This window comes from Entelurus aequoreus, linkage group LG24 (assembly GCF_033978785.1).
Source record: "Entelurus aequoreus isolate RoL-2023_Sb linkage group LG24, RoL_Eaeq_v1.1, whole genome shotgun sequence".
In the NCBI taxonomy this organism is placed as follows: Eukaryota; Metazoa; Chordata; class Actinopteri; order Syngnathiformes; family Syngnathidae; genus Entelurus; species Entelurus aequoreus.
The window spans coordinates 13,890,016-13,917,047 of NC_084754.1; the positions used below are offsets into that span (position 1 = coordinate 13,890,016).

Here is a 27,032-nt window from a genome sequence, read left to right on the forward strand (position 1 = left end):
GGAGACTAGAGATGTTGACACTCAAGGACATCTTGTTCGGCGAGCATGACGATGTTCATTTATATACAAATATACCTCAAGTTTTGGGAACTGTAATTTATTTGGAGCAACATTAAAACGGTATGGCGAACTACTCTGACACACGGACTCTACAGCCTTTTGGACTCTGCCGTGTAGGATTTACCCGTGCCTGGTGATACTGCCCGGATTTAAATTGGAAACGTCGCTACCGTTAATGTTTTGTTTTTTTCTCCGTCGTTTTGGATTAATTGTCGCTACCAATAATATAAATTAATACATTTATTATTATAAATTAATAGAGCGCCAACGTTAGCCTGAAAATTAACCATCCATTTTCCATTTTCTACCGCTTGTCCCATAACCGATTTGCTTAATAAATACATTCGTGGACTATTTCGCCTAAACGACGTTGTCGATACTTATGTTGTAGTCTTTCGAAGCCCACCCAGTATAAAGCGACATGGTGGTCAACACGATCCACTGGTTCCGAAAGGGACTGAGGCTGCACGACAATCCGTCTTTGAGGGACTCTATCCGGGGTGCAGACACTTTACGCTGCATCTACATTCTGGACCCCTGGTTTGCAGGGTCGTCGAACGTGGGCATCAACAGGTGGAGGTAAGGCTAAAACAATTTTTTTTTGCTTTTATTGAAATCATAAAATGTAAAAATGTACTTGATTTGTGCAGTGCAGGTTCAAGCAATCCTCATATAAGTCAGTTGTTGTTGGAAGACTAGTAACCACAAACACAAGCCATGTTATTCTGATGATTGACATACCCCTGATGTGAGGACAGCAATTATTCTGTTCAGCCACAAGAGGGTGTAATGCAGGGGTGTCAAAGATAAGGCCCGCGGGCCAGGTTTTATCCGGCCCGCGGATGAGTTTGCTAAGTCTGTGTTTTTCAACCACTGTGCGTGAGTATTGTCTGGTGTGCCGTGGGAAATTATGCAACTTCACCTAATTGGTCCAAAAAATATTTTTTGCAAATCAATAATTATAATCTGCAAATAATGTGCCATTCCTCAGTGTCCCTGCTGTGTAGAACTCGGCAGGGTAACCATGTAATACTCCATGTCAGTAGGTGGCAGCAGGTAGTTAATTGCTTTGTAAAAGTCGGAATGTGTCGGGTGAGACGAGGATGGTTTGTTGTGATCCCAATATGCAGACCACAGCGTGCAGGTAAAAAGATATGTAAAGCTTAAACCAAAAATTAACAAAAGGGAAAGAAAAAGGCAATGAGGCTTAGGGATGGCTACGTAAAACGACAATAAAACTGAACTGGCTACAAAGTAAAAAGAAACAGAATGCTGGACGATAGCAAAAACTTGCAGCGTGTGGAGCAGAGATGGCGTCCACAAAGCAACAATGTCCACACAAAGAAGGATAGCAACAACTTAAATAGCCTTGCTTGCTAACACAAAGCAGGTGCGGGGCATAGCGCTCAAAGGAAGACATGAAACTACAGGAAAACACCAAAATAACAGCACAAGACAAGAACTAAAGCACTCCACACAGGAAAACACCAACAAACTCAAAATAAGGCACGAGGACGTGGTGGAGTTTAATTTTTTAACGTTTTCTGCTGGTAGTGTCCCTCTGTATTTTTAAATGAAAATAATGTGCCTTGCCTCAAAAAAGGTTGAAAAACACTGTGCTAAGTATAAAAATGAGCCGAAATTTTTGTATGAAAGAAACTGCTGTTCTAAATGTGTCCACTAGATGTCGCAATAGCAATTATTTGTATCTTTGTAGATGATGCTACATATGTATAAAAAAAATAAACCACATGATGTTAGCGCACCAGTCGGGGGAAATGAGCAAAGCACATAAATAACATCCTGTAATTTGATTTTTATATTATTTTTTTATCTTGATAGATTGAATATGAACACCAATGAGTTGACTGATAAACATTGTCACATAATTTATTCAGAAAGTATAAATAATGACAAATAAAGGTACAATACTATTAACCGCAACACATAAGTGTAAAAAAACCAACAATAACATTATGATTTGTACATTTTAAGAATGTGCTTGTTCCATTTTTAAAACAAAGAAAACAATCAGAAGTTGTCTATTTTTAAGTTATCGTGCTGTGATTTTACCAGTCCGGCCCACTTGGGAGTAGATTTTTCTCCATGTGGCCCCCGATCTAAAATGAGTTTGACACCCCTGGTGTAATATATGTGGGCACTGCTGATTGAGCTCAGTGGTTTCTTTACCAAGTACCACCTCAGAAAAAAACCTGTCTCTGCAAGTACCACTATAATGGCAAACAATAAATTACAGTAGCATAGTAGGCCTAAGTATTCATTAATACAAGGCAAAGGTTTTATTTAACAAATATATTTAATATTTTTGGATACTGTAAAATTACATAGGGTTTGAACAGAAACACTGTTTAGACAGTGGTGTGCCGTCAGGGCCAACAAGGCCTTCTCTGCTGGCCTAGCAGAACCAGAAATCATGATCATAATTAAAGCTACAATTATTTTTTTCCTAAATATCTAAAAGTATTCACATTCTCTTCATGTCATATTATGCTCGTTCCAGTGCTGTTGTTTCTAGTTTTAGTTTGTATCCAATCAGAATTCAGCTAGCTTATGTTGCCATGCTGTATGAAATCTGCCAAAGGCCTTCAGACGCTAGCTCAGCCGTTCTGGCGATGATAGGTCCTACTAATTGTGAGTTCAAATATTTTATTTTTTCACTTTTAATATGTTTTTTGCAATTTTAATTTTGACCGTACCACATAAGATATGTTTTAATTGCTGATGCGTTTTAATTAATTTTTAAATGCGCCAGAAAATAACCCGTTTTGTATGCTGTTGATGTGATTAGGGTGTAAATGTGTTCCTGTATAGTATTTCTCCATGAGGTGACATCAATTACGGTATTTTGAGAGGTAATCTTTGAAGTCGGACATCACTGAAGGCCTAGGTGGGAAACGCACGGCCCGCCACTGTGTTTTAATATAGGAAAATTAAACGGTGTACTTTAATCAAGTAATTATTTGGCGTACCACTGAATTGTAAACGTACCACAGTTGGAGAATTATATAGCTTTCACAATTTCAAGTTTTATTGTATTAACATTTCCTAATGACTCCAAACTTGTTGAATACAATATGGATGGATTACATGATTGGTGAGCTATGCTGATGCTCACAGCCACTGAGTAATTTATTTGGATGGGACTGTATCTCTGGGGATTGGAATAACGTGCAAATTGTTACTTTATAAATATTTGTGATTAAGATGGCACCTCATTTACTTCCATATACAGTTCACTATGTATAAATTACAGTACCCATTGTTAAGTTAAAATAACTTTTGTCTAAAACCTTCCTTAGAGAACATTTAAAGATGCAGGGGGGCACTTTGATGCATTTTGAAAACAGACACCAAAACCAATCTTAAGTTTTGTGGCATAGGTGAGAAAGCAAATGACCATAGTGTACAATAATAAATATTATGAAAAATGAATTACTTCAACGAAGGAAGAAAAACGAACGGAAAATGGACCCCCTGCTGTAGACAGTGACCCCTGTGACGTTCTTGAAGCTGCTCGGGCTACTCCGTATGACACAGGTATAGATTCTAAAAGCAATCCAATGTAGGTCAATAAGGCAAGCTATTTGAAGAAAGCGTCAACACCTTAGCTTTTGTGTTGAGTGTCAAAGCAAATTAGTGTAATATACCCAAAGGAGGAAAAGGGGTAGAAAATGGATGGATGGGTATAATAATAAGCTATATAAGTAATTATTTAATTGAACAGTCAGAATATGCAGAGGGCCAATACAATTGAGCTGCATTTGGTTACACTAGGGTTTTGCAGCTTGTTTATTAGTATGGCATAGGCATTAAAACAAGATCTCAAACCATTCCCGCGTCACACAAGAAAATTAACAACTGAATAATTGATCCTTACCTTTTGAAATGTAGTCAAATTCCCATCCTTATTGAGAACTGAGAACTATCTGTTTCTATGTTGAATAATGTAACCCAAAATATGTCATTTATTTGAGATATATTGTGGTTGCTTATTGCCTTTTATTTTAATTAATCATTGGTATATATTTTGTGGATGTGTCCATAATCAACAGAGGAAACCTGTTTCATATGATATGCAATCTGTCTGTGTGGTTTCAGGTTTTTGTTACATTGCTTAGAGGACTTGGATGCCAGTCTGCGCAAACTCAACTCCCGTTTATTTGTCATCCGAGGTCAACCCACAGATGTCTTCCCCAGAATATTTAAGGTACCTTATAGTGAGCAAAGTAACAGATCTAAATGTGACGTTTAAGTGTGGTTTTGTTTAAAGGGGTCATATTATGATTTTTGTTTCTACATCTAAAACACTTCCTTGTAGGGGTGTAACAGTATTGTATAAAACCCAAAACCAGTGAAGTTGGCACGTTGTGTAAATCGTAAATAAAAACAGATTACAATGATTTGCTAATCCCTTTCAACCTATATTCAATTGAATAGACTGCAAAGACAAGATACAAAATTGAAAAGTTTGTTATTTTTTGCAAATATTAGCTCATTTGGAATTTGATGCCTGCAACATGTTACAAAAAAGCTGGTACAAGTGGCAAAAAAGACTGAGAAAATTGAGGAATGTTCATCAAACACTTTTTTCGAACATCCCACAGGTGAACAGGCTAATTGGGAACAGGTGGGTGCCATGATTTGGTATAAAAGCAGGTTCCATGAAATGCTCAGTCATTCACAAAGAAGGATGGGGCGAGGGTCACCACTTTGTGAACAAATGCGTGAGCAAATTGTCGAACAGTTTAAGAACAACATTTCTCAACAAGTTATTTCAAGGAATTTAGGGATTTCAGCATCAACGGTCCGTAATATCATCAAAAAGTTCAGAGAATCTGGAGAAATCACTGCACGTAAGCGATGATATTACAGACCTTCGATCCCTCAGACAGTACTGCATCAAAAAGCGACATCAGTGTGTAAAGGATATCACCACATGGGCTCAGGAACACTTCAGAAAACCGCTGTCAGTAACTACAGTTTGTCGCTACATCTGTAAGTGCAAGTTAAAACTCTACTATGCGAAGCAAAATTCATTTATCAACAACACCCAGAAACGCCGCGGGCTTTGCTGGGCCTGAGCTCCTCTAAGATGGACTGATGCAAAGTGGAAAAGTGTTCTGTGGTCTAAAGAGTCCACATTTTAAATTGTTTTTGGAAACTCTGGACGTCGTGTCCTCCGGAACAAAGAGGACAAGAACCATTCGAATTGTTATAGGCGCAAAGTTCAAAAGCCAGCATCTGTGATGGTATGGGGGTGTATTAGTGCCCAAGGCATGGGTAACTTACACATCTGTGAAGGCACCATTAATGCTGAAAGTTACATACAGGTTTTGGAGCAACATATGTTTCATGGACGCCCCTGCTTATTTCAGCAAGACAATGCCAAGCCACATTCTGCATGTCTTACAACAGCGTGGCTTCATAGTAAAAGAGTGCGGGTACGATACTGGCCTGCCTGTAGGTCAGACCTGTCATTGAAAATGTGTGGAGCATTATGAAACATAAAATATGACAACGGAGACCTCGGACTGTTGAACAACTTAAGCTTGTACATCAAACAAGAATGGGAAATAATTCCATCTGAAAAGCTTCAAGAATTGGTCTCCTCAGTTCCCAAACGTTTACTGGGTGTTGTTTAAAGGAAAGGCCATGTAACACAGTGGTAAAAATGCCACTGTGCAATGTGTTGCTGCCGTTAAAATCTAAGTTAATGAATATTTGCAAAAAAAAAAAAATAAGTGTCTCAGTTCGAACATTAAGTATCTTGTCTTTGCAGTGTATTCAATTGAATATAAATCGAAAAGGATTTGCAAATCATTGTATTCTGTTTTTATTTACGATTTACACAACGTGCCAACTTCATTGGTTTTGGGTTTTGTACATATGTATTTATAGTTCAGTTCAGTTCAGTTCAGTCAAAGCCCTGCATTAACTATAAAATAAGTATGAAATGCAAAGAAAAAACCACAGTGCCCATGTGGTGGGGCACAGTACCCCCTGCCACTAGTACCAATACATTAACTGGCCTTATAGTGTACCTGTGTTATGAGTCCCCATCTCCAGTCAACTTTAGCACACATGTAATGCAAGAGATTATGTATTTATTTATTATTCTATGTTGTAGATGATTATAATGTATGTTGTGGATTTTCTTCCCAGGAATGGCAGATCAGCCATTTATCCTATGAATACGACTCTGAACCTTTTGGCAAGGAACGTGATGCTGCTATTCAAAAGCTAGCTAGTGAAGCGGGAGTTGAGGTCATGGTACGGATTTCACACACCCTCTATGATCTGGATAAGTAAGTGGTCGTTTTTAATTACACGCTTTTTTAAACTGTGTTTGTATTTAAGAGGTGGATTATTTTCTTTGTTAAAGGATCATAGAATCTAATGGTGGTCAGCCTCCTCTCACCTACAAGCGTTTCCAGGCCCTCATCAATTGTATGGAGGCTGTGGACTCTCCTGCAGAGACAATCACATCAGAGGTCCTCAAAAACTGTGCCACGCCCATCAGAGATGACCATGACGAAAAGTTTGGAGTGCCATCACTAGAGGAACTCGGTAAGACTGACCAATTGTGTGTCTGCTGTTGTAACAGGCAGAGTAATGGAGGATTAATTGCTAATACTTAATATTTTAGCATGTCACTACAGTTCCCACAGATGCAGGAAATTCTTTTTTAAAAATGTTGATGTTGATGTTGATGATGAAAATGTTGGTCTTTAAGGTTAAAAAGCGACTATAGCGCATGCTGTTCTTTGATTTGTCATCCTTTAAGTACAAACATTTGTTTTCATAAAAACTTTAAATCCTTAAATACAGACATACTGTAGTCACACATGTAATGCATACATCTACAGTACACTATTTAATTTAATTTATGATAGCTGAACGGTGTTGAAAAAGCTTGAAATACGATCTTGTCAACAGCTTGAATGTATTTTTTGAAAAGACGTACGGACCCGGCAAGACTTTGTTCTCAGGTTTTTGCTTCTCCCTCAGGTTTTGAGACAGAGGGCCTAACAACAGCAGTATGGCCTGGGGGAGAAACAGAAGCCCTCTTGAGATTAGAGAGACATCTGGAGAGAAAGGTACAACGACCACATAGCACATGTAGAAAAAAACATGAGAGACATCAACTACAAATTTCTTGTAACCTTTTTGCTAAATACTTAATAATTGACTTTGATGAACACATTTTGTATTAATGTACACTAGGTTTTGTGTTTCCAGCATAATGCAGCAATTCTCGTATTCTTCACAATCAATTATACTGATTGTAATTCTTGTTTTAATGATGGTTTAATTCAATAGAAAGTTGGTTAATATCTGTGTCGAATTGTTCAGATAAAATATTGTGTGTGAACATAGAGAGAGAACTGCAAAGACACCCCAGCTGCAAACCCTTTGAATAATGATTTTGTTTACAGGCATGGGTGGCAAATTTTGAGCGTCCTCGAATGAACGCCAACTCGCTCCTGGCAAGTCCTACTGGCCTCAGCGCCTACCTTCGCTTTGGATGCTTGTCTTGCCGACTTTTCTATTTTAAGCTTACTGACCTATACATGAAGGTACTAAAACCATTTATTTTGGTTGAACTTGTAGTAGAATATTAAAACTTTATTTAATTTTTTTGTGTGACTATTAGGTGAAGAAGAACAGCACACCACCACTTTCCTTGTATGGCCAGCTACTGTGGAGGGAGTTCTTCTATACCACCGCCACCAACAACCCCTGTTTTGATAAGATGGAGGGAAATCCTGTATGTGTCCAGATCCCCTGGGACCGTAACCCGGAGGCGTTGGCCAAGTGGGCAGAAGGACATACTGGCTTTCCTTGGATAGATGCCATCATGACCCAGTTGAGGCAGGAGGGGTGGATACATCATTTGGCCCGGCATGCTGTGGCCTGCTTCCTCACCAGGGGAGACCTTTGGATCAACTGGGAAGAAGGCATGAGGGTAGGCACACATTTCTCACTTGTAATCCCTTGTCACAGTTCAAAAGAGCAAAAGGTTATACTTTCTAAATGACCCATGCCTGCATCCTGATAGGTGTTTGAGGAGTTGCTGTTAGATGCAGACTGGAGCGTGAATGCTGGCAGCTGGATGTGGCTTTCTTGCAGTTCCTTTTTCCAGCAGTTTTTTCACTGCTACTGCCCAGTGGGATTTGGACGACGAGCAGACCCTAATGGCGACTATATAAGGTGTGTAGAGTTGGGACTGATTTACAGTTCCAATCATGGCTTTCCATCACATGGGCGCACACACACACAGATGAATGAGGGGGCGTCGTCACCGTGCAAGACAGCACAATGATGACACGGACACCTGTCATGTGAAATAAATTAACCACCTGCTGTGACCCACAGCACCTTCTGGCTGAATTAGCTGATATTTTTAACTTTCTGCTGACAGTTATCTCAAATGAGTCATGATGTCTGTTAATTTGTGCTTTCATGTTGACTCACATTAAGGAAACTGCTTGTCATGGATGTATCCACAGTCTACCTGTATATGAAACATTTATTTTGTTATCTATGGAAATCAAAGTGTAGATTGTTAAAGCTGTATAAGCATCAAGTCTGTACAAAGCCATATGAAATAACATCATCATCCTGTCATGTTAACCAACTCTTTTCACCTGTGCTTACAGGCGTTATTTGCCCATATTGAGAGGCTTTCCAGCAAAATATATATATGATCCATGGAATGCCCCAGAGGATCTACAGAAGGCCGCCAAGTGTGTCATCGGCGTCCACTATCCAAAGCCTATGGTGAACCACGCTGAGGCCAGCCGCATCAACATAGAAAGGATGAAGCAAATTTATCAGCAGCTTTCTTGCTACAGAGGACTATGTAAGAGCAACACTCATACTTTCATTAAGAGGCTTTGATGGCCATCACTATTGGACTACCATCACTAGACTTGTAGTAGCCATTGTGTCATCCTCAACAGGCAAAGACTTCAAGGAATCTTTATTGTCAATTTTTCCAGACATGTAAGACATTAGGACTGGGCCGATAACAAATTTGCTGGGACATTTTGTCCCTCAAATTATTGCTGATAAACAATATTATTGTCAGCATTATTTTATATATGATATTAATGCAAGTAACCTTTTCAAATGCAAATAAATAGTTTTCATTATACTTATTTTTCATTAGTATTTTTAATTGGAAGGTCAATAACGTTTGATAATGCTAACCAAATAAACAAACATGAAAATTTAATGGACTCAATCTCTGTTATTAAAAATTGCACTTCAATAAGTATTAAACATCTTGAAGTGAAGGTTTTTCCTCAGTTGGAAAATCTGGGTTGGGGAGGGTTTTTTTTCCCATCTTTTTCCTAAAAGATCGGCACACTGGCTCGTTTGTCCTTGTTGATAGGCTCATTTTGCTCATTGGGTTTGAAGCCGAAAAATCCCCACACCGTACATTTGCCTCTGCAATAATCTTTTTTCCTCCTAATTTTTGTTACCTTGAGATGCTTCTCGCTAGCGAGTCGTGACTAGTGAGTCTTTGTCGCTGTTGGGAGCTAAACAAAAGATAATGGATGATTTAATTCTGCTATTGAACAAACACACAGGTGCTGAGAAAGTGAACTCTTGCACCCTGTTTGAAAGCGATAACCGAAGAAAACAAACATACACGGAAATGCCAATGTCAAGTTCATTTTCATTTTCGATTAATTTACTCATTGATTATCGGCCCAGGCCTTCAAGACATACGTACAGGAAATTTGAAACACTCATGTCAAGAACTTGTTATTGCTGACATATCCGGTATACACATTTTTAAACGAGAAAATAATATGACGTTTTGAACATACTTGTTCACAGAAAGATAAGTATCTCAAATAGGCATTTGCTGATGCTTTGTGTCTTGGTTATCGTTTGCACAAGTACAATGTTCACTGATTTATATTCATCTTGTGTGCAACATGCTGTCACTATGTAGGCTATTTGCTTGAATTGTGCATCTTTGCTTGTGTTTCAGGTATGTTGGCAACGGTCCCACATAATCCTAACAACGGGACAAATGACAGCAATGTGGGAGGACTAAACCTAGAAACTAGTCAAGGGCCCGAGGGTTCCCCAGAAGATGTCTCCGTACAGAAAGGGACATCTCAAGCAGGTACAGTGACTGCAGTTGCATAATTAGGCTGCATTTTTGCTGTATATAATATTAAAATTAAATTCAGCCAAGTATGACCAAACTGGTAGTGAGTTTCTTGGAGAAACTCGCCCATGGAGTTTTTGTCCTGTAATATAGCTGCCAAGATTTGAGGTTTATCTACAACTCCCAACGTCCACCTCCTATATTCACGAGAGTGACCACACTGATTGCTGTTTTATTTTTTTATTTTTTTACTACTAACTTTAAGAAAAGAACATGACACATATTGCAATTGCAATACTAGCATCTAACGAAGAAAAAAAAAGATTGCCATCCCTACTACTTATATTTCCCAAAGAATCTTAACTTTTTTGATCATAGTAATAAAATGCACTTCTAATGCATCCTTATTATTTTAATATTCATCTGATTGCGCATTGAGAGTTTTATAAATAATTGTATACGTGCTTTATAAAGGCAAAAGTCTATGTTGTAATAAGACCTAACTAATCATGTCAGTTTACATATTTAAAAACAAGATAAAATACAAAAAGAACATCAGGATATAAAACTCTAGTTTTTAGGACTATTAAACTAAATAAACTATTATGGGGGGCATATTTTCAGAAAGCTAAAGACCAGTGGGTAGGACTTTTATTATTTTATATATTATTTTTTAAATAGTGTATATGTAATGTTAATGTAAGACTTCCATGTTGTTATCTCATCAAAGGGATAACACTGTATGTCAGTCAAAGAGGTGACAGTAGCGCTCTGCTGTTTAAAAAAAAAAAACAACTTAAAAAAAAACACTTGTCGTACATCTTATGTATGACAGGTGTGTTCCGTTTTAAGGACCTACTGTAAAAAATGTGTATATATAAAGATTCTTTATGAAGAGTTCTGCTGCAAAATTGTTAGTAAGTTGTTGACTGTCCTCACAGGCCAACTTGATGTAATAGTTGTGCATGACGTACCTGAAGAAGCTCTGGCTTGGCTTTGTCTCACCTCTAATTTTATGGATTTGCTTGCTAGGTTGCTAGCGGGTAATGCTATATGCTAGTCAGCTGCACTCTGCGCACTATGGCGATACACAGAGTAGCTGCTGCGACTTTTGTTATTGGGCTGTATTCAATGCCGCTTTGATCGAAAGCTAAATATAACACATTCACACAATATTTATTTATTATTTTAACCATTAGTGTGACAAATGTGAGTATTTTATACCCTTTAAAAAACTTCACAATCCAGGAGATTTTGAATTCAGTCAGGATGTAGCTAGACAAGTGCAATTTCTGAAAATCTTTCTGAGAACCCAGAAGAGTTGGCAGCTATAGTAATGGCTTATTTGCCTTATGTGCTGTAACAAAATTCTAAATTGTTTGACACAGGTCTCTTTTTTACTGCAACAGTGTAATGGTGTTGCTCCTTTGTGTTGTGGTTGGAATGCAGATAGAGGGCACTCTACGCAGAAGCGACGGCGTGAAGAAGACCCAGCTGAGAGGAACTCCAAATACTTGAGGCAAAGCAAGTAGCTTTGCAAAAGACAAGATACAAAGGATCCCTCAGTCGGTCTGGACGACATCTTCTCCTGTTGTGCCTTCAGCAAACTTTTAACAAGAAGTGGAACATACTTTCCCCACAGGAGAACTGTTGATTCTCTGCTTAACTTTGTCATGAGTGGCGACTATCCTGATATTATTTAAAATCAGACGTGTTCGTCACAAGTATACAAGACTGTCAGTTCTGCAGAGTCTTAACTTGCTTAATAGGCATCAGACATTCCAGAAATGTGGCTTCAGGTACAAATGTTCCGCCATGTTTACATTCTCACAATATTCAATGTTAATCAGCATATTATGAATATTGTAGGTAATAACGTAAAAACAAGACCAATGTTTTTTTCTGCTAGAAAGCTGGACCCCGAAGACAAAATGCTTGTTTTTATGTTACGGGTTATTGCCTTGACCTCTATGGTTACTCGAATGGACAAAACCTGCTTGTTTAAGTGTAAAACTATATAAGTGTTACAGAATGCAGCTGAGATACGCTCCAGCATCCCCCACGACCCTGGTAGAAAATGGATGGATGGATGCATGCTCTATAATATTTAAATCTATAGGTCTTCTCCTCACGCCAGAAATGTAAACCTTTACCACCTGTGTTTGACGCCAAGCCAAACTTAAAAATCCCACAATTCTTTGCGGTCTGAGCAGCGAGCATGCCCAACGACGACCGTCTGATACACTTTCCAATTATTTCACCTAATATTTGAGCTGATACAGGAATGCACCAGGTGTAAGAACCAGAAAAAACACTTTGGTTGGGAACTGGCAGTCTGAAATATGTTACCCTGTCTCAAAAGTGTTCAGAATATTTACTATATTCTGCTTGATAAATTATGTTGATATATAGTATATGGTTAATGTATATTGTGTGCATGTAAATGTAGTGACTGAAATGAGAAGGCGGTGTTTTTCATGCAGGAAAAAACAAGTTTTCACCATACAATACATGATCTGAAAGAAAGGTTCATGTCATTTGAGGATTCGTGCTCAGTATTGCACTGTACTGACTGACTGGAAGAGATTCATCTCATTCACACAATGATGGGACTAATACAGTATATTTTAAACAAGGGGGACATTTTTAGTATTTGGTGTTTGAGAATTGTCTAAAATCAACACAAACATGTACATACCCGTTGACTGGATGTTGTGTTTTGTAAATATTTGTTTCAAAATGTTTGTATATTTTGAACTCTTTTTGAAAGTAGCTCCGATATTACTAAGAATATGCTTCTCACTGTTAATCTAAATCAGGTATTTTTTTTGTTTTTTATAAATAAATACCAAAGTACAAATGCTTTGGGTAAATAAACCAACTGTGTTTTACGTCCGATGTTTGCATTTCTGTTCATTTTCTGATGTTCCAAGTCACCGGTCACGTGATCAGTGTGTCGCGCCGAGGCCCAGGTGTTCCTAATGAAGTGACCAGGTATGTTGAAAGGCTTCCGAGTTCACGACCAGCGACAATAAAGCGTGTTTCGGCTCACATCTCCGCCTCTTTTTAAGTGGAAACGACGATGTTTTAACCAATAGCCGCCCAAGCTCAGTGGGCGGCGACAGAAGACTTGATGTATTCGTGTTGCTTCCGTAGATGAGCACGGATCCTAACCAGAAACTTCGGTGTCTTTTGCCCGCCAACTATGGAAGAGAATCGGTGTGAGGTGAGGAAGAAACCCGTGCGAGTCATAGCTGCGGTGAGCAAAAATGGAGGCATCGGGAAAGATGGCCAACTACCTTGGAATCTACCGTAAGTTCTGACACTCGACGCTTATTATTATATTTTAAAACAGGTTTAGCAATTTGGGACACCAAACTTCCTGTTTTACTATCCTGGTAGTTTATTTTATTTTATTTTAGAAAGTGAGTTTCATTGTTTTACATCGAGCCATTTGTTATAAAAATTACGTTTTTGAAGTAATGAACTCATCATTTATTATTTTCCAATACAGACAAATAATTATTTCACATATTTTAGTTATATGTCCAGTATGAGACTTGAAAATAGAGCTAATATTTTGTTTACAGGCTGATTTAAAAAAAAAAAAAAAATAATAATAATAATATGTTACCATATCTGAGTTATTGTGCAGAAATATGGGGAAATAACTATAAAAGTACACTTCATTCATTAACCGTGTTACAAAAAAGATCAGTTAGAATAATAAATGATGTTGGATATAGAGAACATACAAACCCTTTATTCATTGAATCAAAAATACTGAAATTCCACGACAGTGAATTTGTAAACAGCTAAAATTTTACACAAAGCAAACTAACCTGTTACCCAAGAATATACAACAATTATTCTCAACGAAAGAGGAGACATATAATCTTAGAGAAAAGTTTAATTTAAAACATTTGTATGCACGTAAAACACTTAAGACCTTCAGTATATCAGTATGTGGAATTAAATTATGGAATGGATTAAGCAAAGAAATCAAACAATGTACTAATCCACTTCAAGAAACTCTTCAAACTTAAAGTGTTTAGTTTTAGTTTAGTTTATTCTTCTTCGGTCAATGGTCAACAAAATAAACAAACAGTTGTACATTCATAGATTGAAAATGAAAATGTTGCAGACCGAAACAGTTTAGGCTGAAGTTGAACACTTATTGCGCCTAACCCTATAAACAATGTCAAGTACAAGATGAACTTCCGAAAATAATGAAATGTCCTTTGTACATCATATTATAAATACACATTATACACAACATAAACACAGTTAAATTATATACACAGTAAAGGCATGTGAAATATCCTTTTACATGTGTTAAACCTTTGCACCAATTATATACTATATACAAATAATTATACTTCCATTATTATTTATATTCCACATTTAGTTTTTAATTAACATTGATCATAGTATTAACTACAGTGTTGATTCAAGAGTGATATATTTTTTCAAGACATTGGTCTTAAAGTGTTTTTTAAATTTGTGAATGGAACTGGAACATTTTAAGGAATCATCGAAGCTGTTTACAAAGTACAAAGAAAAAGAACCATGATAAACATACTGAATTTATTTTATTCATCCATTCATTTTCAAGATAATCTTACTCATCTCACCATATGAAATATAACTTACTTCACCAATTATTATTTATTTATTTATTTAATTTTATTGTTATTACTTATGGAGTATATTGTGAATAAACTGAGAACAGGAAGTGAACAAAAGTTTTAGCAAATGCTATGTAAAGGAAAAGGGGCAGGATTAAATAAGCTCTGCTTCTTCCTACTCCTTTTCGAACATGTTGAATAGAGAAACTGGAAATTGTGATGTATCATGTTGTATGCATGCATGTTCGAAATAAACTCGAACTCAACTCAACTCAACTCAATATACTGTCATCAAACATGAGAGCATGACAGAATTACAGGTGGCTACTCTGTTAGGTGCAGTTAAAACACAAGACAAACAATAAATAACACGTTAAAACTAAATACTAGTACGAACAGTGGCGGGCCGTGCGTTTCCCACCAAGGCCGTCAGTGACATCCGACTTCAAAGATTACCTCTCAAAATACCGTACCATAATTGATGTCACCACATGACCATTGCTGGAGAAATACTATACAGAAACACATTTACGCACTACTGCGCATTGAATCACCTCAACAGTACAAAACGGGTTATTTTCTGGCGCATTTAAAAAAAATTAACCCGCATCAGCAATTAAAACTTATCTTATGTGGTACTGTCAAAATTAAAATTTCAAAAAACATATTAAATGTGAAAAAATAAAGAGATACAATATTTGAACTCACAATTTGTAGTACCCATTCAACGCCGTATAAGCCAGTGGTACCCCTCATAGTCGATTGATTTGAGTGGAAATCGCAGGCTTGAAATATCCTTCTTGAAAATGGCCTTGCAAATACACTGCTCAAAAAAATTAAAGGAACAGTTTTTTATCACGGTATGGCATGAATTCAATTGCACTTTTCTGATAAGGTTTTAGTCAGGTACGTGGCAGAGGGGGTTGTTAATCAGTTTCAGCTGCATTGGTGTTGATGGAATTAACAACAGGTGCACTAGAGGGGCAACAACAAGATGGCCCCCAAAACAGGACTGGTTTTGCAGGTGGAGGCCATTTCAAGTTCCTCCCTCTTGATCTTTTTTAACTGTTTTTCCACAAGTGTTGGCTTTAGCTAGAGTCATTATCACGACTGGGAGCATGAGGCGATTTCTTAACCCTCCTGAAGTTGCACAGATTGTCCTACTCCTCCAGGATGGCACATCCATGCGTGCTGTTGCAAGAAGATTTGATGTGTCTCCCAGTACATTCTTCAGAGCATGGAGGAGATTCCAGGAGACAGGCAGTTACTCTAGGAGAGCTGGACAGGGCCATAGACGGTCCTCATCCCATCAGCAGGACCGATATCTGCTTCTTTGTGCAAGGAGGAACAGGTTGAGCACTGCCCGAGCCCTACAGAATGACCTCCAGCAGGCTACTGGTGTGAATGTCTCTGCCCAAACAGTCAGAAACAGACTTCACGAGGGTGGCCTCAGGGCACGACGTCCTGTAATGTGCCCTGTGCTCACTGCTCAGAACCGTGGAGCTCGATTGGCATTTGCCATAGAACACCAGAGTTGGCAAGTCCGCCACTGGCGCCCTGTGCTTTTCACAGATGAGAGCAGGTTTACCCTGAGCACCTGTGATAGACGTGAAAGGGTCTGGAGAAGCCAAGGAGAGCGCTATGCTGCCTGCAACATCATTCAGCATGAACCGTTCGGTGGTGGGTCAGTGATGGTCTGGGGAGGCATTTCCATGAAGGGACGAACAGACCTCTACAGGCTAGAGAACGGCAGTCTGACTGCCATTAGGTATCGGGATGAAATCCTTGCACCCATGGTCAGACCCTACGCTGGTGCAGTAGGTCCTGGGTTCCTCCTGGTCCACGACAATGCCCGGCCTCATGTGGCAAGAGTTTGCAGACAGTATCTGGAGGATGAAGGAATTGACACAATTGAATGGCCCTCACGATCACCTGATCTAAACCCGATAGAAGACCTCTGGGACATAATGTTTCGGTCCATCAGACGCCGCCAGGTTGCTCCTCAGACTTTACAGGAGCTCACTGATGCCCTTAGACAGATCTGGGAGGACATCCCACAAGACACCATCCGTCGTCTCATTAGGAGCATGCCGCGACGTTGTCAAGCATGCATACAAGCACCTGGGGGCCACACAAGATATTGAAAATAATTTTGAGTTGCAGAAATTGAATTTAGGCAAAATGGACGAGCCTGCCACATCATTTTTTCACTTTGATTTTTGGGGTGTCTATATACTGAGCCCTCTGTAGGCTGAAAACTTTTATTTCCATCAAAAGATGTGGCTTCCTTTTGTTCCTGAGACATTAAACTGTCCATATCAGTATAGATATCCGACATTTTTTTTTTCACCATTGAAATCTGATGTTTTTTCAAAGTGTTCCTTTAATTTTTTTGAGCAGTGTATATCGGCCACCTAATCAACGTTTTGTTCTCATTCTTTGAGGGTCAACACTTCCCGCTTCCTGCTAAATTGCAACTTGTGATTTGATACTCACTTTGGAATGACAAGTGAGTATCCAATCACAGTCTCATTAACATCAGGCTACCTAGATAGGCTACTGTCAACAACTTGTGATCTGATTGGCTATCGCAACTGTCTATCAACTGTATGTGTTCTCAAATTAATCGGCTAACGGTACCCGTGAGTATCCAATCACAGGACGCGTAAATGTCACGTTCAACGTGAGGCCAGCTAGAAGGCCTTACTGACAACAACTCGTGATCTGATTGGCTATCGCAATTATCTATCAACCGTATGTGCCCGTTCACTTACAGTGCACAGACGCCTGCATTGTTGATCCTGAAGGCCCCGGGTAGATTTCGTATAGCATGGCAACATAAGCATGGCCTTTTCCTACTTCCTTTTCGGACATGATGTAAAGAGAAATTATTGAAATTGTGTGATGTATTATGCTGTAAGTGTGTTCATGTTCGAAATAAACTAAAGAAAGAAAGAAGCTAGCTGAATTCTGATTGGATTAAAACTATAACCTAAAAACAACAGCACTGGAAGGAGCATAATATGACATGAAGAGAATATGAATACATTTAGATATTTAGGGAAAGTAAATTAAAAATTACTTTTATCTTTAATTCTGATCATGATTTCTGGTCATGTTAGGCCAGCAGAGAAGGCCTTGCTGGCCCTGACGGCACACCACTGAGTACGAACAGCAGTGCAACAGTGACAAACAGTTTAGGCTATTGGGACATAGTCAAAATCCTAATGGAAATAATATATATTATAGAGCAGTGGTTCTCACACTTTTTTCTAAGTACCACCTCAGAAAACACTTGGCTTTCCAAGTACCACCATAATGACCAACATTAAAATACAGTAGCGAAAAACCGTGATTGATAACTGCACTTTGATTAACTCATTGGCTGACCGGTGCCAGCTCACTTGCTTAAATGCTAACATGAAAGCAAGAGTTATTAATTAATTAATTAATTCTTTCCCCATGAAGAAAGAACATACCAGAATCTAAACTTATGTAAACAAATTACTGTCTGAGCAACCTACAAGCTGTACTATCTTAGACATAATAATCGTTCTGTACTCAGAGGAAAAGAGATGTGTTTTCATGGTGCGTTCAGGGACCGCTTAACAGAGTAACTGTTAACTAGGGTTAAAAGATAGACTATCTTTGGGACAGAGACCATATCAGCCGCCAAACCAGGCGTCCTCCTAAGAGTGGCTCCCTCAGAGTGTCTTTCCAAGAGAGAGTCCCTCTTTGCCACTTCTCTCCCCAGCTCATGTAGCCGAAAGCAAGCCTTGCTTCGCACGGGTCCTCTGTTATCTCCCCTCCTCAGCTTGCTTTTAGTCCTCTGGCCCTGTCTTGTGGTGGTCATGAGTCTGACGTATAAAACCAACCTCACACTGTTATGTTAATTCCAGCAGCTTTCTTGATCTTCCGATCCATTGATAGCATTGGCTAAAACTTCCAGAGAGCCATTGTCCATGTGGTGTAGGGTAAGATTGTGACCATGAGGCTAATTACATTGCAAAATAATTAATCTGACACAAAGAAATAGAATAGGTTTATACTGCAGGCCAAAGTGGCTAAAATCTGATTTTTTTCTAAATGAGATTTTTTCCCAGCTGACTGTTTACACTACAAGTATCACAGCCCCAGTGTGGCCGCGACGTCACTTGGGCCCCGTTTATACCTCACACCCAATCACATATTTTTGCCCTCAAGTGACACAGATTAGATTTTTTTTGCCAGTCTAAACGCTCCAAAGTGCTTCAAATCTGATCTTTTGGCACATTCAGACCACATCAGGAGGTATTTCTGAATCTGATTGGAATCTGATCATTTCAAATGTGACTTCAGTCTAAACGCAATGCGACCTGAATGCGACATGAATGAGATTTCTTCGTCAGCTTTGAGGGAGCTCCCTCACTCGTGTGCGCCAGTAAGACTCAGTCACCGGCAATGGATATTTCATCACAACACCCGGTTTCTGTTTCTCTTTAAGCCGACCACATTTTCGGTGCATCACTTGTCAATAGTGCGCAAATGATAGCCTATATGTAAAACATGAATATATATTTTGATTCCGAAGAAATAACAATTGTTGAAAGACCGGAATTGACGCTGTGGCGCATTTGCTTACATGTGAGTTGAAAAATAAAGCTTCCGTAGATCCACACTGATGTCCGTGCTTCCTCTATTCAACAGCCATCAAAATATTACATCCTTCCCAAATATATTACACTATATACATCCATTCATACATTATAATACTTTAATTTACTTTCACGTAAAAAAAACACACATTTTTAAAGTGTTGCGACTTTTATTTTATTTTGTAGTAGTAGCGACTTCTTCCCGGTCAACTTCCTTTGTTTTCACTTTATCGACCTGCGCATGCAAGTGACGTCGAGGCCGCACTGGGCCCACATTGGGCCACACAGTGCACATTTAAACTGGAGTCTGATAAAAATCCCATTTTACTAGCAGTGTAAACAGTCAGCTGGAAAAAATCTGATCTAAAAAAAACTGATTTTGGCCGCTTTGTCCTGAAGTGTATACATAGTCTTGCTTTTGCAGTTCGATAAGGTGTACACAAAGTTGACCGGAAGTCGATCTTTCGAAATGAGCTAACTCTTGTAGATAAAGAATTGACTTGTCACTAGCGCTACAGGTAAGTGATTATTTTATTATATATTTAGTTTGATATCTAAATCTGCGTTTCGAAATTTAAGGTTTCATTTTTTGAGGCGGCAGCAGCGTAAATCGATAGATAGGACTGGGCGACATATGAAGTTTGTAAGATATATCGATATATTTTTAAACAAGATATGAATTAAGAAAATATCGTAATATCGCTATAATTTATTTCACGTTAAAATGACCAAAAACCGCTTGTTGTGTTCCTTGTTCTCCCCCGCTTTCCACTCCCTCTCAAAACTCCATGGGCTACTAAACCCCTCCCCTTCCTCCATCCAAGATGTGCTTGCACGTATAAGAACATCCATGATTGGTTGGTTGTTTACTATGATGAGTCACGATTGGTTGAGATTAGGGCAAAACATTAGGGACAGGCCAATCAGAGGCAGGATAGGGCGGGTCATCGAACCAGGAAGGGAAATCACAACAGACATCCCAAATGACGACCAGAGAGTCGTAGAAAAGAAAGAGGGAATATTCAAGCGGGTGATTTATACATGAAAAAAATAGTGGAAGATGGCAGAAGGATTCTCTTTTTTAGATTTTTCTTTTAGCGATGTAGACGACGTCCAGGAAACCCACAATGCGTCTACTTGGCCACATCTGGACAAATGTATGCGTCTGGATAAAACATTCATTTCTTTCTGGTTTATTTGAAATAGGGACAGATACAGAAACATAGATATCTGAAACAGTCATCCAATGTATGCATCATAGTGTTTGTAGCCAAAGCTAATTTACAACACTTGTCCCCGACAACAACAACAACACAGATCTAACATAATTAAAATAGGAAAATAAAAGGAATGAGGCAAAGAGGAGTCGATAATAATGATAATAGTAATAATACAGACAAAGTCCAAACTAGATAAAAGCCAATACTACTACTACTAATAATAACATAGACAAAGTGCAAACTAGATAAGAACCAATTAGTAAAAATGAGTAAAAACTAAACATGAGAACACGATTGTTGCTCAACTAGCCACAATTGTATTTGTTTTTTGAAAGTGACAAGTGCAGGTATAATTTTCAAAGTGTCAGGTACAGAGTTCCATAGTTGTGGTCCTTTTATTGAAAAGGCAGTCAGGGCAAAAGATTTTCTACGGAATGGAACGCAACGGTTTATCTTTTGACGTTGCTCTGGTGGTAGATCTGGTACCACTTTGCAGTCTTGTAATGGCCTTGCAGAGCAATTGGGGAGCAGAGTTATTGAAGCATTTAAAAACCAGGTTGACTGTATGTAACAAAATGAAATTGGTAAAACTTAAAATATTGTATTCAGTTATAATTTGGCAATTTGAGTTGTTTACCATGTAAGCCCAAATCAAAACTGTTCTCGAGTTGCCAAGCCAGGCATATTTCGCACGAGAAATGCTGCCAAAAATGTATGCCGAAGTGAGGAAGATCATAGCCGCACAATTAAGTCAAGTCACTAACTTGGCGCTGAGCAGAACCATACGTGTGTGACAGTCCATTACATCGTCGACTGGGAATTAAAAAGTGCCTGCCTGCAAATGTATTTTTTATCTGAATTTGATACATTTTGTGTTATTTGCACAGCTATGTTATTTATTTTACATAGAAATAATATTTTTGTATTTTAGTTATGTTATGTATCGATAGACAGTGCTTTTTGCGATGAAGTGGCTAATTTTGACAGAACACCGGATTCCCTAAATGAGGAAGTTGGACGCCACAGATCAGCATGTTAGTTGGTTTCTGCCGTTCTGTTGTGTAGAGGAAGTAGGCAGTTGATGGAAAACAACGGCATAAGAAAACTGCAAAGAGGAAAGTGATCGTGCTGCACACGTGAATGTCGTAGCTCGCCCAAAGATGACGTAAAAGTCGCAATCAGAGGTCATTGCTGGTTAAACTGCAGTCACATTTGAAAAGATCAGATTCCAATAGGATTTGGACTACCTCCTGATGTGAAAAGGTCAGATTTGAAACACTTTGGAGTGGTTAGACTGGTAAAAAAAATACACAATCTGTGACACTTGAGGGCAAAGACATCAGATTTGTAAAGGTTGTATTCAGACATGTGACTTTTGAACAGAAGTGAATGAAGTAGTGAGCCAGCAAACCAACATGGCTACAGTGCAGCAAACAAAGTGCGACCAATCAGAGTACGCAAGGGGCCTAGATCTTACCATTAAAAGCAGATGCCAGCAAAAATGCAAACTATGCAATAGAATTGATCCCTATACAGTACATACACAAAATAAGATTTGTTGAGTGATACAAAGGATTATCCGTCGGTCACGTTCCCAGACATGTCGAACTATCTGGTGCCGGAGAGATCTTTCTACACGATAAAACAGATGAAAACTTAGAAAAGCATGGAGGTCTACAACTTTTTTGTGTGTGGCTGGTTCAAGGAAATTGGTATCAACTTTCAAGACTCCCAGTTAAATTTTGCTGGGGTAAGGTTGCATTTCATGATTGAACTTGGTGTCTACAGCAGTGTTTTTCAACCTTTTTTGAGCCAAGGCACATTTATTTAATTAAAAAAATACGGAGGCACACCACCAGCAGAAAAGGTTAAAAAATTAAACTCCACCATGTTGTCGTGCCTTATTTTGAGTTTGTTGTTGTTTCCTGTGTGTCGTGCTTTAGTCCCTGTCTTGCGCTGTTATTTTGGTGACCCTTCCTGTTTTGTTGGTGTTCTCCTGTAGCAGCATCACGCCTTCCTTTGAGTGCATTTGCCTGCACCTGCTTTGTTTTCACAATCAAGACTATTTGAGTTGTGCGTACGCTATCCTTCTTTGTGGGGACATTGTTGATTGTCATGTCATGTACGGGATGTGCTTTGTGGACGCCGTCTTTGCTCCACATGCTGTAAGTTTTTGCTGTCGTCCAGCATTCTGTTTTTGTTGACTTTGTAGCCAGTTCAGTTTTAATTTTGTTTTACATAGCCATTCCTATGCTTCAGTGCCTTTTAATCATTTTTGGTTTAAGCGTTACATACCTTTTTACCTGCACACTGTCTACCGCTGTGCTCTGCATATCACGACAAACCATCCTCGACGCGTTCCGACTTCTACAAAGCAATGAACTACCTGCTGCCACCTACTGGTATGGAGTATTACAAGATTATCCTGCCAAGCGCTACACAGCACAGGCACTAGACAACGGCACATTATTATGATTATTGATTTGCAAAAAATATTTTTTGGACCAATTAGGTTAAGTTACATAATGTCCCACGGCACACCAGGCAATATCTCACGGTACACTAGTGTGCCGCGGCACAGTGGTTGAAAATCACTGGTCTACAGCAATGTTTGTTGCTTTGTTTTTGTTATACTCGTCGTTTACGAGTACGCATGGTGTTCCCCGTTTTTATCAAAATATAACTATAGATCTTAGTATTGGTGATGTGCTGATGGCTTCATTTATGATTGCTGCCTTTGGAAAAAGCTCAAATCTTTTCGGTTTTTGCTCACACTTGATTTGTTTTGTTATGCTTTACATCCTGTCTGACTGCGCTAACTAAATAAGAGTCCCAGAATACTAGTTTCCATATTTACTGTTATTTTGCACTTGAAGAAACAATACCTCAATGCAATTTGTATTAATGGAATGTAGCAAAACAATTACACTTTCACTTCTAATTCCTTTCTTGTTGCAAAAATGTAATTTAGAGACCCAAAAAAGTTTAAACTGTCCAAATTTGTTTATCAGGAAGAAGAAAAAAAAACAAGTAGGGTGTATTCATTATACTTTGTGTATTTTGTTACAGATTTAAGACGTTTTTAATACGTTAAGTGTAGATCGAATCGAATTGTGTTTATCAATTTAAAACCTTATTAATTGAAATCAGATTAATTTGGGAAATTGGCCATGATAACCAGCCCTAGGAAGCTGAGCCATGTGAAACCGAGCGTGTGACAGATTTGTTCTTATATTTGGTGGTCATAAACAGCCTCTGGGGATACATATGACTTTTGTAAGGTCATTAAAAATGAGTTTTCCCTGGTGCCTTCAAGGCACAGTTTCTCAACTATTTTCTGTTACGTTCACCCTAGGAAGAAGAAAGCATTTCGAACTATAAATAGCATAATTTGTCTATAATAGTTCATTGTGCTCCTCTGCATAACATTGTATCTTTTAGTGTACAGCTCCACTAATGGACATTAGAGTGTTACTTTCAAAGGCAAAATTAAAGTATTGCTAGAAACTTAATTTTATATGGGACTTTATTGTATTATATGTATATTACATGTTCCAAAAAGAAAAAAGCATAAAACACATTATATTTAAATATACTAAATGTAAAAAAGGGAATACATATTCAAAATAATCTAGTTTGGTTATGCCATCATGAGCGCAACACAAGGTTGTAAAAGTTTCAACTACAATTCTAAATAAGATGTCAAAAGCAAACTGAAATCAAATACACACAGCTTAAAGATTGATTGATACCTATTTATGATGATTTATCAAAATATAAAAGAAATATACCTGAACAGAACGCTCATGATGGTTACACCAAAAAGTAACGCTATGAATCGCGTTTTTCCAAGTTTTTGGGGCATTTTTATGCTATTTCCAAGCATCTCCTTTTTATTATCGTTGATTTTAAATGGTCAAACTAATGCATATTATATATGCATGCCCTAGTAAAAAAAAAAAAAGTCAGATTTATTTTGATTGTTACATTTTGAAGTACATTTGTGCAGGTGGGTGCGAATGTACCCATTACCAGAGCTGTACACTTTATTAACATTAAAGAAAACAAAAAATAGATAAATATAGATCAACTTACAATAAATACTAATTATATTAACATTGATTTTTAATCCGTAATACATTTTATTGAAGTGCATCAATTTGCCTGAAAAATAAATACATCGTCATTTAAACTATAAACATGTTTTGACCGACTTGAAATATTTGATACTGAAAAATAAAGTTACGTAAACTCAATAAATGATAATAAATAATAATAATAATAATAAAACAGTTACCTAACCTACAAAACAAAAATGAATACATTTGTGCTGATTTTTTTTTTTTTTTAATACCAAAATGAGGAAGTCAGAATTAATGTCTATAATGCGTAGTTTTGTAGTGCACAGCTTTTCGAAGCGGGGTTTGAAGCGTGACACTGCATGATACTGATAAAGCGTATTCCCCGAGGTCAGTTCCAAATAAAATGCAGTTCCCCTTTAAGACAAGCGAAAACTACATTAAGCAGACATTTTTATGACCGTTAATGACAGTAATAAAAATAAAAAATGGTATTCCCTCATTGTTTTTCCTGTTCTGTAGTTGTAAAAATGAATATAAATGTCTGTAAATGTAGTCATTGTGGCTTCATCTAACACAAAGTTGGGTCATAAAGTTCACTTACCACTTACTGTGCTCTTTGGATGAAGCAGAATTATGTTTTAGGTAAAATAACAAGCCTGGTTAACTTTGAAAGTAACGGAAAGTCTTAAATGCACCAATATTTAAATGTATTTGTGGACAAACTGAATATCTTTGAACAGGGATTTTTAATCACTTGATTAAAGTACAGTGTTTTATTGTCCTATATTCAAACACAGTGTTACTGTTCAAACTGTGTGTAACGTTACAGTGACCAAAAATATTACATATACCGTATTTTCCGGACTATAAGGCGCACTTAAAATCCTTTTTTGTTTCTCAAAACTCGACAGTGTGCCTAATGTACGGAATAATTCTGGTTTTGCGTACCGACCTCAAAGCAATTTTATTTGGTACATGGCGTAATGATAAGTGTGACCAGTAGATGGCAGTCAAACTTAAGAGATATGTGTCGACTGCAATATGATGGCAATATGACTTAAGTAAACAACACCATGAATTGATTAACGTGGACCCCGACTTAAAGAAGTTGAAAAACTTCGGGTGTTACCATTTAGTGGTCAATTGTACGAAATATGTACTGTACTGTGCAATCTACTAATAAAAGTCTCAATCAATCAAAAACCAACATTTTAAATGTTCCATTGAAAATATAGAACATTACACATGGCGCTCAAAAATCCATCAACATGTTTTAGTACGACTTTGGTCCAAACTTGGAAGTTCAACCTATCCTTGCAGCGTCTTGCTCTACCTTTAATGGATGTTAGTTTACGTTAAAATGTACACAAACTAAATGTGTTAGTAAGAATACAAGATTCAATTGACCTTTGTTTGATGATATTTATTTCATGTTATTAAGGTCAGCGTAAGGTAATAAGGATGTGTAATTTGTTAAGTTAAAATTGCCTCATTGCCCATTGGTCCGTTTGGATGGAAGGTGAAGCCTGACAGTAATTCACTGTTTCCTATTTTGCAGGTGTGAATTCCAGTTTTTCATGAACACCGTCACGCAGGTGTCAAAACCAGGTAATATCAGTATTACATCATCCGGTACAGTAGCTATTAATTGTCACCTCTGGTGCCTGACTTTGATACAAAGAGAAAGACTGAAAATAATCCATTGAGGCAGGACATTCATGCATGTGATAATGACAAGTCAAAAGGAAAGTTCATTTATTCATGTGAAAACCCTATGACAGCCCCAAGGGCGAGTTGGCTCCACTGTCCTGGCAGATTCTTTGTGCAGCCTTATTATAATCACACACTGTATTCACACGCATGGCAGGTAAATATTAGGGCTGTCAAAATTAACGCTTTAGTCATCTTTGTCAATCCGATTAAATAGTTTTGACGCAATTAACTCCCCTGACTTAAAAGCTCAGGTATCGCATTCCGAGCAGTTTGTCCAAGTATAATGGAGGCCAGCCTGACGACATCAAGAGCAGCTATCGGCTGCTCTGGCTATCGGCTTCATAGCCCTGGCTTGCGGCTCAGTAGCTAGCACGCTCGTCTCTCATGGCAACCTAGGTTTGATTACCGAGCGGCGCAGAAAAGCAGAGACTGAACCATGCGGGTTACACAAGTCGTGTTGTTGTCACACATAAGCCAATACAACAGACCTGGGTAAATTAAGGCCTGGGGGCCGTTAAGCTTTTCAATCTGGCCCGCCAGACATT

The 27,032-nt window shown here is 38.2% G+C and overlaps 2 protein-coding genes across 2 annotated transcripts in view; both read left to right on the plus strand.

Moving 5' to 3' along the window:
• cry1b (cryptochrome circadian regulator 1b) lies at positions 1–13,261 on the plus strand. Its single transcript, XM_062035673.1, has 12 exons — positions 1–120; positions 452–639; positions 4,180–4,288; positions 6,244–6,386; positions 6,464–6,648; positions 7,090–7,178; positions 7,518–7,658; positions 7,736–8,047; positions 8,141–8,292; positions 8,742–8,944; positions 10,088–10,225; positions 11,660–13,261. Exons 2-12 carry the CDS (start codon positions 482–484, stop codon positions 11,740–11,742), a joined length of 1,713 nt encoding a protein of 570 aa, XP_061891657.1. The 5' UTR covers positions 1–120; positions 452–481; the 3' UTR covers positions 11,743–13,261.
• Positions 13,262–27,032, plus strand: part of zgc:153031 — a 24,948-nt gene continuing 11,177 nt past the window's right edge. The window contains exons 1-2 of the mRNA XM_062035674.1: positions 13,262–13,522; positions 26,333–26,382. Coding sequence (XP_061891658.1) covers positions 13,416–13,522; positions 26,333–26,382 — 157 coding nt within the window. The 5' untranslated portion in view covers positions 13,262–13,415. The remainder of the gene's footprint in view (positions 13,523–26,332; positions 26,383–27,032) is intronic.

Bases quoted from the DNA above. Each gene is read 5' to 3' on its own strand.
- cry1b (XM_062035673.1), top strand. From the start codon at position 482: ATGGTGGTCAACACGATCCACTGGTTCCGAAAGGGACTGAGGCTGCAC. The intron at 8,048-8,140 runs GTAGGCACACAT...GCATCCTGATAG, and splicing joins ACTGGGAAGAAGGCATGAGG to GTGTTTGAGGAGTTGCTGTT. The intron at 8,945-10,087 runs GTAAGAGCAACA...CTTGTGTTTCAG, and splicing joins TTCTTGCTACAGAGGACTAT to GTATGTTGGCAACGGTCCCA.